This window comes from Marmota flaviventris, chromosome 16 (assembly GCF_047511675.1).
Source record: "Marmota flaviventris isolate mMarFla1 chromosome 16, mMarFla1.hap1, whole genome shotgun sequence".
Lineage (NCBI taxonomy): Eukaryota > Metazoa > Chordata > Mammalia > Rodentia > Sciuridae > Marmota > Marmota flaviventris.
The window spans coordinates 36085069-36099859 of NC_092513.1; the positions used below are offsets into that span (position 1 = coordinate 36085069).

At 35.7% G+C, this 14791-nt stretch overlaps 1 protein-coding gene across 3 annotated transcripts in view; it reads right to left on the minus strand.

Annotated features, from left to right (window-relative positions):
* The window catches only part of Elp2 (elongator acetyltransferase complex subunit 2), a 47727-nt gene that overhangs the window by 10818 nt on the left and 22118 nt on the right, over nucleotides 1-14791 (minus strand). For all 3 annotated transcript variants that reach the window (XR_011704815.1, XM_027935666.2, XM_027935665.2), the window contains 6 exons: nucleotides 10582-10731; nucleotides 8479-8667; nucleotides 5996-6065; nucleotides 5394-5489; nucleotides 5187-5244; nucleotides 4543-4615 (listed from right to left, as the gene is read on the minus strand). Coding sequence is in view for 2 of the 3 variants with exons in the window: in XM_027935666.2 (XP_027791467.2) it covers nucleotides 4543-4615; nucleotides 5187-5244; nucleotides 5394-5489; nucleotides 5996-6065; nucleotides 8479-8667; nucleotides 10582-10731 (636 nt within the window). In the remaining variant the exon portion in view is untranslated. The remainder of the gene's footprint in view (nucleotides 1-4542; nucleotides 4616-5186; nucleotides 5245-5393; nucleotides 5490-5995; nucleotides 6066-8478; nucleotides 8668-10581; nucleotides 10732-14791) is intronic.

Here is a 14791-nt window from a genome sequence, read left to right on the forward strand (position 1 = left end):
AAAAAAAAAAAAGAAAGGTAACATTACTACAGATATTAAATGTATCATAAAGGAATAATATGAATAATCATGTCAGTAAATCTGACAACTCAGATGAAGGGACATATTTTCTGAAAGACATATACTACAAAAATGAACTCAAGAAAACTCGGAAAACCTAAATAGCCTTATTTATATCTATTAAAGGAATTACATATAGTTAAAAACCTTTTCATAAAAAACCAGAGTCAGCTGGATTTACCTGGGAATTCTATGAAAACTTTTTTAAAAAATGTATAACAGAAATTCTACAAAAACAATTTAAGATAAGTGTAGAGGAGACGCTTGCATGAGGCTAGCATTACTCTAAGACCAAAACTTGAAGAGGCCATTATGATGAACAAAAACTGCAGAGCAATACCCCTCAAGAACTATTAAAAGTTATTGGGCTGGGGTTGTGGCTCAATGGTAGAGTGCTTGCCTAGCATGTGTGAGGCACTGGGTTCGATTCTCAGCACTGCATAATAATAAATGAATTAAATAAAGATCCATCAATAACTAAAAATATATATTGAAAAACTTTAAAAAAAGAACTATTAAAAGTTTTTAACAACTGTAATAAATTGAATCCAACAACATATAAAAAGACAAAACATTAAGAAGAAGTGGGGTTTGATTCTAGGAATACAAAATTATTTTATCATTTTATAAATCATTCAATGTAATTGATAAACAAAAAAAGAGATAGATGAAGGAAAAAAATTGACAAAATCTAGCATCCATTTCTAATAAAAACTTTCAGAAAACCAGAACTGCAGGGAATGTCTGCAACCAGATAAAAGCCATGAAAAAGCTACAGCAAACATCATTTTTAATGGACCAAGACTAAATGTTTTGTTCTTGATATGGAGACCAAGATTATGATCTCTGTGGTCACTGTTTCTATAAACTTTAAAACATTGATATAGAAAAGGAAGAAATAAAACTTTTTTCATTCATAAGCAACATAAGCATCTATGTGGAAAATCCTACCTTATCTAAAATAAAATTACTAGAAATAGTAATAAATAAACGAGTTCAACAAAGTTGTGGGACATAAGCTCAATATACAAAAAGCAACTATATTTCCACATATTATCAGTAATAATATAAAATATATAAAAAAGAATATATCTGACAAAATATGTGCAAGACCTAACACTGAAAACTACAAATATTCCTTTTAAGATATTAACATGGTGAAACAGGGGAAACTTGGTAAGAGAAATATAAAGGCCTAAATAAACAAGAGGCTTATCTCATTCACATGTTAAAATACTAAATATTGAGCTGGGCATGGTGGAGCATGCCTGTAATTCCAATGGCTCAGGAGGCTAAGGTAGGAGGAGCACATGTTCAAAGTCAGCCTCAGAAACTTAATAAGGCCCTAAACAACTTAGCAAGACCCTGTCTCAAAATAAAGAATTAAAAATGCTGGGGATGTGGCTCAATGATTAAGCATCCCTGATCCAATCCTCATTACAATAAATAAATAAATAAATAAATAACTCTGTATTGTTAAAATTATCCCCAAATTCTTCCCAATAGATTCAATGCAATGCCCATCAAAATTCCTGCATTTTTTGTAGAAACTGTCAAACTGTTTTTGAAATGGAAAGTAAAGGCCCTAGAATAACCAAAATAGAGTACAAAAAGAGTTAGAAGATGTACTATAAAAAAAAACAGCAGTCACTGAGAGAATTGGCATCACAACAACACAGATGTATGGAACTGAACAAAGCCTAGAAACAGGCCCTCATATGTAAATGGACAGGGGAAAAAAGCAGTACAGGGGCAAAGGGACAGTCTCTAGTTGGTCCGCAAATTATGCTGGACCAACTACATATTATATCAACAAAGAAAATCAACTTTAATCTGTACTCCATGCCAAATTGAAGAATTATTTTAAAATATCTCATTAGATTTAAATGTAAATTTAAAAACAATAAAGTTCTGAGAACGAAATGTAACAGAAAATCTTTATGAGCTTGGTTAGGCAAAGATTTCTTCAGTACATGACAAAGATTACCCAATAGAGAAAAAAATGATAAACTAGACTTCACGAAAACACAAGCTCTTCTGCTCTCTGAGTGACACCGTTAGGAAAATGAAAAGAAAAGCTACTAGGAAAACTTACCAATATAGTACATATCTGATAAAGTTATATCCAACATACATAAAAAACTTTTAAAACTCAGTAATACAAACAATCTAACAAAGAAATAGGCAGAAAATATGAAGAGATATTTTACCAAAGGAGATAATATTGATGAGAAATCAGCACATGAAAAAATGATTAATATCAACAGTCATTAAAGAAATGCAAATTGCAGCCACACTGAACTATTATACACATACTAGAAAGGTTGAAGGTAAAAGGATTGGCTGTACCAAGAACAACTGGAAAGCCAATACACTGCTGGTGGGACTGTAAAATGTAAAACCACTTGGGAAAATGGTTTGGCATGTCTTAAAAATCAAAAGTCAATAAATGGGCAAAGGAATTGAATAGACACTTTATAGAAGAACTACAATCAATCAACAAATACATGAAAAAATGTTCAACATCTCTAACAGTTACAGAAATGCAAATTAAAACTACATTAAAATTTCATCTCACTCCAGTCAGAATGGCAATTATCAAGAAAACAAGCAACATGGGGCTGAGATTGTGACTCAGCGGTAGAGCACTTGCCTAGCACGTGTGAGGCCCTGGGTTCGATCCTCAGCACCACATAAAAATAAATAAATAAAATAAAGGTATTGTGTTCAACTACAACTAAAAAATAAATATTAAAAAAATACAAGCAACTATAAATATTGGCAAGGATGTGGGGGAAATGGTACACTCATACATTGCTGGTGGGACTACAAATTGGTACAACCACTATGGAAAGCAGTATGGAAATTCTCAGAAAACTTGGAATGTTTTCAAAAGACTTTAAAATCAGAGCACAAAACGACTTAAAATCAGCACACTAGGGCTGGGGTTGTGGCTCAGTGGTTGAGCACTTGCCTGGTGTGTGTGAGGCACTGAGTTTGATCCTCAGCACCACATAAAAAATAAAAAATAAACAAATAAAAGTACTGTGTCCATCTACAACTAGAAAAATATTTTTTAAAAAAATCAGCACACTACCGTGACATGGCCACATCAATGTTGATAGCAGCTCAATTCACAATAGCTAAGCTGTGGAACCAACCTAGGTGCCCTTGAACAGATGAACAAATAAAGAAAATGTGATATATTTACACAATGGAATATTATTCAACCATAAAAAACGACTCTATGACATCTGTTGGAAACTGAATGGATCTGGAGACTACCATGCTAAATGAAATAAGCCAATCCCCTAAAACCAAAGGCCGAATATTCTCTCTGATATTCAGATGCTAGCACACAATAAGGCAGGGAAATAGAAGTTCAATGAATTAGACAAAGGGGAATAAAGGGAATAGGAACGGGAAAGACAGTAGAATGAGGCCAGGCACGGTGGCGCACACCTGTAATCCCAGTGGCTTGGGAAGCTGAGTCAGGAGGATCAACAGTTCAAAGCCAGCCTCAGCAATGGTGAGGCACTAAAGCAACTCAGTGAGACCCTGTCTCTAAATAAAATACAAAATAGGGCTGGGGATGTGGCTCAGTGATTGAGTGCCCCGAGTTCAATCCCTGGTACCAAAAAAAAGACAGTAGAATGAATCATACATAATTTTCCTACGTTCATTTATGAATACACGACATCATGTACAACCACAAGAATCGGAAGTTAGGGCTGGGGTTGTGGCTCTGTGGTAGAGCATTTGCCTCACACGTGTGAGGCACTAGGTTCAATTCTCAGCCCCACATATGAATACAATAAAGGTCTATCAACAATTTAAAAGAAAAAAGAATGGGAAGTTATACTCCATGTGTGTATAATATGTCAAATACATTCTACTGTTATGTATAACTAAAAAGAACAAAAAAATTAAAGTTAAAAAAAAGTTATGCCACAAATGCATAATATATGTAGGTAATGGATTATTTTATCATTCATTACTACCATAAAATATATCACGTCTATTACATAATTACTATACTACTCTAGTAACTTCATAGCCATGTCCTTTTATTACTATAAGGAGTTAAGTCATATGTGATGGGGCTGGGATATAGCTCAGCAGTAAAGCACCTGCCTAGCATGCATAATGCCCTTGGTTCAATCCCTGGCAACACCCATCCCCTGCACATACACAAAATTATATGCAGATTTTCAATTGTGCACAGGAGTTAGCACCCTAGTCCCTGCATTCTTCAAGGGTAGACTCTAAAGAACAAAAATGTGTAGCTAAAATAGATTTAAAAAGTAACTGCAAGTTTTTAAAGGGACAGAAGGGAGAGAGAATTAGAGAAAGTAAGATTCAGGAAAAGCAGGCACCAGTGGCCTTTGACGTAGAGTTCTGCCTAAATTTCTACCAAACTTGCAAAAGCCTAATGACATAAATAACCTGTGACCAAGTAGAATCAAAAATAAAACTTCCTACCTTGCAAGCTGAAGCAAGCAGAGTCTTTGAATTGTTACAAGCAACACAAAATATTTCATAACCATGTCCATATCTAAAGTTTAAAGACAAAATGAATAACCTCTGTATTAGTAAACATACCTAATCTCATGCTGCAACATTTTTAAAAATTAAAAGAATAACATCATTCTCCCAAGCAACACACATTTCTTTTAACAAACACTACATTTTTGTCTAGGTAAATACTTTGGGGAAAAAACAGGAAGACTGGAGAAAAATGACAAGTTCCTAAAGTAATAGAACTCATTCAAATAATCAGATTAAGATACAAGTTTTCACCTTCTGCCCTCAGACAATACAATAAACAATCAAGGAAATGTTATGATGGGGAACTATCAAGAACAAAAAAGACCAGTTAGCATAACAAAACTTAAAAAGGAAAAAAAAGTTATGCTTTTCTACTTTAAAACTTAGGACCAATAAAGCTACTAAATATCATAAATATCAATGTAAGCTGTGATTCTCACTTGTTTGAAGAGCTACTGAAAGTTCTGTAGAGCAGGAAGGAGAATGTGGGCAGGTTAGGAGAAAATCAAATTGTAGGGGGAAAAAATCCCCAAATTATGACAGAATCAAACCAGAGAGGTAACTATAATTTAACTTACAGTTTTTGAATTTCAGGCCACAAAGTGTTCTGCAGAAGATGATCCTCAGTGGGAGGTTCTACAATAAATTTGTAGTATTGCAATGATTTTTTTTCCTATTTTTAGCCAAATAAACTAAATTTTATAGCACCTGTTCAAGTCATCAGCAACAGGTACCATACATGTGTACTAGTGACTCTATTAAATCATCTTCTCATCATTTCTTACCAGTAAGTAGGGAGGGTTGAAAGGCCACCTGGTGATACTCAAAACCAGTGCTAGTTAACAGCTCCTCTTCATCAGAAGGCTGAGAAGTCATGTCTCCTAGGTTAAAGAAATACATCAGCACCATGAATGGAGTCACTGTCTTTATATCTCTTATACTGTCTCAATACTAATGCTGCCCATAAGAAAGCAGTGGCACCTCAAGGTGGTGTATTTCAAAGCTATGGCCACGTGATTCCAAAGCCAAAGGTACACTCCAGTTTTTTTCCAAATAAGCTCTTGAAAACATTAGTCAATTCCATTAAGATTCCTTCCATTTTCTTTGACCTAGTTAACTTTTTGAACTACACAACAGATTCTCAAGTTTCCTATGTTCCTATCTGTGACTATAGTGCTCTGTGAAAGACTGAAAGCTATTCCTATTTTCAGTGGTCTTCATTCATACACTTATCACAAAAATCTGATGAGAGAAGATAGATGTGTTGACTGTGATTTAAAAAAAAAAAAAAAATCAGCTGCAGCAGTCATTAGGTACATTCCATACAAGTGTGTAACTAGGTTTTAGGTACCACTAGAGGTTGAATAATTTGAGACCAGAGCCTTACCCTGGAACACAGCTTTATTTGATAATCCTAATGCAGGAACAGTAGCTCCTTCAGGAAGATCACTGTCTTGCTGGAATAAGAAATAGGATAATGTAAGTTTTAAACACTAAAAGCCACTGGTTTTCTCAGGCATTACAATAATACCATGATCATAAGGCTGAGAAATCATTTCAAGACCAGCTAGTGTGAACGCCTGCCCACTCTTCTACTTCTTGAAGCAAGAATTGCAATTCAAGCAATAACTCTCCAACATACACCCTAACCCAATCCATAAAGCCAGCTTCTTCTCTTCCACATAAAACCCTTACAGCTCAGTGGGTTTCAGGGTCTGACAAGAAATGCAGCAGGGTAAAAATGGACGGATGGCCAGAGCTCCACCTCCAAAGAAAGCCTCAAAGGCACATCCTTGATGGTACCCAATCCTAGAAAGAGACAGTCACAGTATTTTCTTTCTTTCTTTTAACATTTATTTTTTAGTTGTAGATGGACACAACACCTTTGTTTTATTTATTTATTTTTATGTGGTGCTGAGGATCGAACCCAGGGCCTCACACAGGCTAGGCAAGTGCTCTACCACTGAGCCACAACCCCAGCCCCCACAGTATTTTCAAAAACATATTTAAGTAATTGAAAACTACTTTAAAACTTAATAAGAATGTCATTTGATGAGGCAGTACTCTGCCTAGATTCCACGATTTAAAAGCAATCAAGTTATTACATATGAAAAAACATACTAATCATTAAAACTGGCCCATGACCATGTTAAAGAATTTCTTACAATTTAAACTTTAATACAGGAGCTGGAACTAGACAAACTTGAGCGATATGAATTTAAACCACCGTCAAAAACAACTACATGGAACACGAGGAACTGCATGCTTAACTCAAAACTCAAGAGAAATAGCATAGCATGGGAAGAATAATAACAAGCTTTCCCATATGCCTATCCCAACACTTAGTATGGAAGTAAAACCTAAAAGAGATCAAGAGACATTCCAATCTACAAAATTCCTGTGTTTTATTTATTTATTTTGTTATCTGGGACTGAACCCTGGGGTGGTGCTTAACCACTGAATCACATCCTCAGCCCTTTTTTATTTTGAGACAGGATTTCTCCAAGTTGTTTAGGGTCTTGCTAACTTGCTGAGTCTGGTTTGAACTTGCAATCCTTCTTCCTCAGCCTCCTGGGCTGCTGAGATTACAGGTTATCTGCCACCATGCCTGTCAGGGATTCCTGTATTTTAGGAATTGAATGTATACCTAGGACTAAGGCTTTCATGGAATTCCATGAAACTCTGTTTCAATCCCTGAAACTAAAGAGATCCTAAAACTAACTATCCCTCTATCCCCAAATGTTAGCACTATATAGGAATCACAATCAAGACCTCCCTTTGGATCTCATTCATGACGCCCATTATTATTAGAAATGGGCAGAACAAAATCATAAAACCTCTCTACATAATTAAGAAATGCTGTGGCACAATGCACTGAGTATTCCAGGGCATTTCATTTCAAATGATTCTCACTTTCTTCTCCAGTCTTACCTGGGTCAGTGCTGGTTTCTGTGCCTTCAATCTCTGGGCTCCCAGAAAATTCTCCTTGTTCCAAAATACTTGTTCACCACATTCTTTGTGAATGGCACTCCACAGTCTGAAGTGTGCCTGCCTCCCAAAATCGTCCCTGATCTGACTTCTCCCACTTTTGCATTTCCCTCTTCATTCCAACAAACACCCCAAAAACTCTGGCTACCTCTCTCCTCTTTCTCTCCTTCCTTCTGCCTATAAAACTGTACTTACTCTTTTGAGCTCAGAACCAAACCTGGGACCCAGTTCTAGGAAAAGGACTGTAAGATCCACATTTCTGTGTAATGTAACTATCTTCCTACTTAATTTCTCTTCCTTCAAAATTACTTTGTGATTTTTATAACCCATGTATTTTTATAAGTAGATAAAATCTTTAGTAAGAGGGGTGTAAATGAACAAAACAAAAACTTATTCTTTCAAAACCCAAATGAAGTCTCATTAAACATGCTGTCATTACTCCAATGCAGTGACCTGTTCCTTCTATGAAACTTAACTTTTATACCATGAGCTTTAGCAGTTAATGGTCTCATCTAATAATTACAGGTATGTTATGTTAGTCAGACTGCCCCCTTACTGCGACCTTACAAGCAAGATGATAATTTCTCATCTTGTATAGTTTATCATAGGTAGCTAGCACAGTGACAATACATAATATCCATGTCTCAAATGAACATCATATTGCCACTTTACAGGGTTTTGAGCTCATTTGTTACACAATTTTCTGGTTTTAATATTTAAACCATCATACACCACAGTGCACACAAACATATGTCAAACCAATAATAAGTGATATGGCTTCTTTTCTTTTCTATATACTCCATTTACAGCCCAAAGCAAAAAATATTTAGAATTTAAAATTAAGTGACTAGGTTTAAATGAAACCTTTAGAAGAATACTCACATCACAAAGCACATGACTCAGTGAATGTCCTGAAATGGCACAAAAATTTTCCACAAAATTCCGAGGTGCAGAAAAAACTCGAAGAACCTTTTCATCTGCTCCAGATACAAACTGAAACCGATTAATCATTGCCAAACATTTCAGGTCATATCCATGTATCTGAGGCCTTGCAATTTCATGCCAAGTCACCTGGGTATTAAAACAGAATAAATGAAAATGGCCACATGTTTCAAAAATCTATTCTTTTCAACAAGCAAAATATCAGATGCAAAACTATAGAAATATGACCATGGGGCAGACTCAAGCAAAAATAAACAACTAAGCAGTCCTAGTAGCACATCAACAAGAGCCACAGTAAAGCGTTCCCAATCATTTGACTTGTATTTTCAACTGACTACAGATGATGATCGATTGTGTTACTGTGGCAGCAAGACCACTGGCAAACCTTACTAGCTCTCATGACCTGACTCCTATTCAGTACCATGAATTTTTGTCAGAAATAAAGGGTGGAAATCAAAGAAGACCTTAGAAGATGGAAAGAACTACCTTGCTCTTGGATAGGCAGAATTCATATTCGTCAAAATGACCATACTACCAAAAGCATTATACAGATTTAATGCAATTCCAATCAAAATCCCAATGGTATTCCTCATAGAAATAGAAAAAGCAGTCCAGGAAATTCATTTAGAAAAGTAAAGAGACCCAGATAGCTAAAGCAATCCTTAGCAACAAGACTGAAGCAGGTGGCATCACTATACCAGACCTTAAACTATACTATAGAGCAATAGTAACAGAAACAGTATGATATTGGCACCAAAATAGATTGGTAGACCAATGGTATGGAATAGAGGACACAGAGATTAACCCACATAATCACAGTTATCTTATATTAGACAAATTGCCAAAAACATGCATTGGAGAAAAGACAGCCTCTTTAACAAATGGTGCTAAGAAAACTAGAACTCCGTTAAACAAAATGAAATTAAACCGCTATCTCTCAACATGCACAAAACTCAACTCAAAGTGGATCAAGGACCTAGGAATTAAACCAGAGACTTTGTGTCTAATAGAAGAAAAAGTAGGCCCAAATCTCCACCGTGTCGGATTAGGTCCCAACTTCCTTAATATGACTCCTATAGCACAAAAATTAAAATCAATAATTAATAAATGAAATGCATTCAAACCCAAAAGCTTCTTCTCAGCAAAAGAAACAATCAGTGAGGTGAATAGAGAGCCTACAGCATGAAAGCAAATTTTTACCACTTGCACATCAGATAGAGCACTAATCTCTAGGGTATATAAAGAACTCAAAAAGCTAAACACCAAAAAAACAAATAACCCAATCAATAATGGGCAAAGGAACTGAACGACACTTCTCAGAAGGTAATATATAAAACATTAGGATAAATAAAAAATTTTTTAAAAAAGAAATAAAGGGTGAAGATTCTTTCACACATAGAAGTTCAGGGTTTGTTAGTGGTAAAATTTTCCTGTGACTGTTTGAACTCATGGTCAAGACGAAGAATTTTCTTGAACAAGAGCTACCCTCAGGCTAGGGATATAGCTCAGTAGTACAGCATTTGCTTAGCATGTGTGAGACCCTATATTCAATCCCCCCAGAATTGACAAAGTAAAAGAAAAAAAGGCTACCCCCAACCTCAACCACTACTATCTAACACCAGATGACTTCAGAAATTATTTTTTACTATAGATTTAACAATGCTTCCTAATGAGTTAAACCTATAAGACATAGAACTTTTATGTGAAATTGAAGCAAAATACATTTTAACAACCAACACTGGAATTATTGTTTGAATTACAAAGAGGAGACAAATATTTAAGTTTTTAAGAATATGCCAAACAAATTTCCAGAGTGGCGGGATCATTTTGCTTTCCCATCAGCAAAGTATGAAAGTTATAGTCACTCTACATTTTTACAAGCAGCTGTTAATGTCACTCTTTTTTAGTTCAGCTTAAGAATATATAATGATATCTCATCATGGTTTTAATTTGCACTTTTCTAATAGCTAACAATGTTGTCCCATTTTTCACTTACTTGTGGAAGTTTTTTAATGTGGTTAGTCAAGTAGTAAGATATTTTACCTGTGATTGGTCTTTTCTCTTCCATGGAGCAAAAAGTCGAGTTGTCTGATCAGTACCAACAGTGATGATAAATTCTCCTTCTGGATCCCACATTAGGTCTTGGACACCATCAAAGTGTCCTGAAATGACAATTTCTGGACTCCACTCTCTCTGCAATAAAAGTACTCATGACACATATCAAAATAACCAAAGGCCACCACCATTCAAAGTAAAGCACTCATGTCTGGCAACAGGAAAGATGGAAACCCCCTAGCAAATTGAAAAGCTAAATATATAAGACAGGATCATAAAATAATAGCATCAGGGGCTGGGACTATAGCTCAGTTGGTAGAGTGTTTGCTTGGTATGCACAAGGCCCTGGGTTCAATCCCCAGCGCACACACACACACACACACACACACACACAAATCCCCACAAAATAATAGCATCTCTTTTCTAATCAACCATATTAATTAAACATTCAAATACGTGTTGTACCCTCTGAAACAATTATCTTGGGAAATTTCCCTCCATTCATCTTTCACTGAATGTCTCCTAGCAACACAATCGACTTCATCTTTCTGTGCCTGAAGATATTACAAAAATGGCAGCTATCTCATAGAAACATTAACAGCATTGATTAAGGGGCCGGGGTTATGGCTCAGTGGTAGAGCGCGTGCCTGGCATGCGTGAGGCACTGGGTTCAATCCCCGGCACCACATACAAAATAAATAAATATAATAAAGGTATTGTGTCCATCTATAACTAAAAAATTTTTAAAAAAAGGATTGATTAAATGAGCAAAATGTATAGAACAATGTAAAGCATGCAAAACAATGCTGCGTGTACAGATACTCTGCTTTTGTTAAACTTAACAATGAAAGAAAAAATATTATATAAAATAAGATTCTGAGTGTGGCTTGCTTTATAAAGTAAAAGAAGTTATAGATTTAAAGGACATAAATAGACAGAATCAAACCTATTAGATTCACTTACTGAGCAACAACCATGTAATAAATACCAATAGGAAAATACAGAAAATGTCATATGCATGGTCCAGAGTCTCTTTTTACATAACCTTGAACAGTAATAATATCCAGAATATGTAAAGAATTCAAAAAACAAAACACCAAGAAACCCAAATAACCCAACTAATAAACAGGCAAAAGAACATTTCTCAAAATAAGAAATACAAAACAACCAACAAATGTATGAAAAATGTTCAACATCTCTGGCAATCAGAGAAATGCAAATCAAAACTACATTAAGATTTCACCTCATTCCATTAAATGGCAATCATCAAGAATACAAAAAATAAAAAATGTAAGCAAAGATATGGAAAAGGTAAATTCATACATTGTTGGTGGGACTGCAAATTAGTATAACCACTTTGTAAAGCAGTATTGAGATTACTCAATACTGCTAAGAGACTAAGAAAAGAACCACCATATGACCCAGCTACCTGATTCCTTGGTATTTACCCAAAAGAACTAAAACCAGCATATTACATCAGGACATGGTAATGCACACCTGTGATCCCAGCGACTCAGAAGGCTGAAGCAAGAGGATCGTGAGTTCAAAGTCAACCTAAGCAACTTAGTGAGGCCCTAAGCAACTCAACAACATCCTGTCTGTCTTAAATAAAACATAAAAAAGGATGGGGATGTGGCTCAGTGATTTATCCCTGGGTTCAATCCCTGGTACAAAAAAAAAAAAAAAAAAGCATATTACAGTGACATAGCCACATCAATGTTTATAGCAGGACAATTCAACAACAGCTAAGTTATGAAACCAGCCCAGGTGCCCATCAACAATGAATAGATAAAGGAAATGTGGTATGTGTACACTATGGAATTTTACTCAGTCATAAAAAAATAATGAAATTATGGCATCTGCTGGTAAATGAACATAACTGAAGAACATTATGCTAAGTTAAATAGGCCAGACTCAGAAAATCAAGGGTCAAATGTTTTCTCTCATATGTTGAAGCTAGAGCAAAGTATAGGGAGATAAGGGGGATCCCATGAACATAGAGGGTAGATCAGTGGCGTCGAGGAAGGAGACTGAAGGGGAGGGAGGAGGGCCAGGAAAAGGGAGGAGTTGTGGAACGAAAGTGACAAAATCACACTAATATGAATATACCACACTGAGTTCCACATGTAGGTATATCTATAAAGCATCAATTAAAATAATAATAAATAAATAGAAGAGACCAGCAGAATAGATGCAAGGGGAACAGTGGTAGGGAAAGAAAGAAGGGAAAGAGAAAGCACTATGGACTAAAATGGAGCAAATCATATTCCATACATGTATCACTATGTTAAAATGAACTCCACTATTACGTATAACTATAAGGTACTATAAAAATTTAAAATTTTTAGGGGCTGGTGTTGCAGCTCAGTAGTACAGCACTTGCCTAGCATGTGTAGACACTAGGTTTGATCCTCAGGACCACATAAAAATAAATAAATAAATAAAGATATTGTGTCCATCTATAACTAAAAAATGTTTTAGTTAAAAATTTCTGTTAGAGGAAAATGAAATTTGTATCAATAACTGGCAGGTCATTCAAAGCCAAATCTGATGAATATAATCAGTAATCTGGTATTAAAAAAAGTGAAAGAAAAAAATATTAATTTCTTCCATGACATAGAATCAGGTTCTAATGTTAACACTAATATGAGTTTAAAAGTTCTGAGTGATGGGGCTGGGGCTGTAGCTCAGTGGTAGAGCACTTGCCTCTCAGGTGTGAGACCCTGGGTTTGATCCTCAGCACCACATAAAAATAAATAAGAAAATAAATAAAGATATTGTGCCTATTACAACTAAAAAAAATAAAATAAAATAAAAAAGTTCTGAGCAATGGACAGATCTTTTAGACTAATAGCATAGTTTTCCACAGTAACAATCCTAAAGGGCAGTATTTATTTGCTTTTAAAAAATCACCCACCAAGCTGGGTGTGATGACACATGCCTGTAATCCCAGGGAATAAGAAAGGATCACAAGTTTGAGGCCAGCCTCAGCAACTTGTGAAGCCCTAAGCAAGAGAGGTATATGCCTGGAATCTCAGCTACTCAGGAGGCTGTGGCAGGAGGACTGCCAAGTTTGAGGCCAGTCTCAACAATTGTGAGGCCCTAAGCAACCTAGCAACACTCTGTCTCAAAAAATAAAAAGTGGAGCTGGGGCTGTGGCTCAGTGGTAGAGCACTTGCCTTGTATGTGAGGCACTGGGTTCAATTCTCAGCACCACATATAAATAAATGAATAAAATAAAATAAAGGTTCATTAACAACTAAAAAAAAGATTTAAAAAAAGGGGGGGTGGGGATGTGGCCCAGTAGTTAGGCACCTCTGGGTTCAATCCCCAGTGCCAAAGATAAAAATAAAAAGGGCTAAGGATATAGCTCAGTACTAGCGTACTCCTCGATTCAATCCCTAGTACTAAAAACAACAACAAAAAAACACCCTTGATTGTAACAAATGTACAACTCTGGTTTGGAGTATTGGTATAGGGGGAAGCTGTGCTGGGGTGAAGATACAGAGAACTCTGAATTTTCTGTTCAATTTTGCTACTAACCTAAAATTGCTCTAAAAAACAAAGCCCATTTCCAGGGTAGGGTTGTGGCTTAATGATAGAGTATTTGCCTAGCATATGTGAAGTAGTGGGCTCAATTCTCAGCATTGCATATAAAGAAATGAACATTATAAAGGTCCATCAACATCTTAAAAAAAAAATTTTTTTAAGAGAGAGAATTTTTTAATATTTATTTATTTTTTTAGTTTTCGGGGGACACAACATCTTTATTTGTATGTGGTGCTAAGGATCGAACCCAGGCCGCACACATGCCAGGCGAGCGTGCTACCGCTTGAGCCACATCCCCAGCCCTAAAAAAAAAATATTAAAAAAAAAAAAGAAGCCCATTGGAAAAACAAATCACTCTTAACACTTGATGAGTCAAATTGTAAAGCACAGGTACAGTGAGAATCTATCTTCTGGCTTGTGTCTCTCCTTACTCATCTAATGCTTTTAATTCTATGACAGCCCTCAAAGACCAGCTGAGTTAAGGAAACAAAATTTATCTTAAAAAACATTTTCTACCTTAATAGTGTCATAATTGTTCATCAATCTTAAAGGTCAACTCCAAATGGAGAATGTAAGAAAAAGAGTAGATTCTCCCTATGAACTAAGAAATCAAAACCTCATAGGTGACACAACTATTTCAAGTCCACAA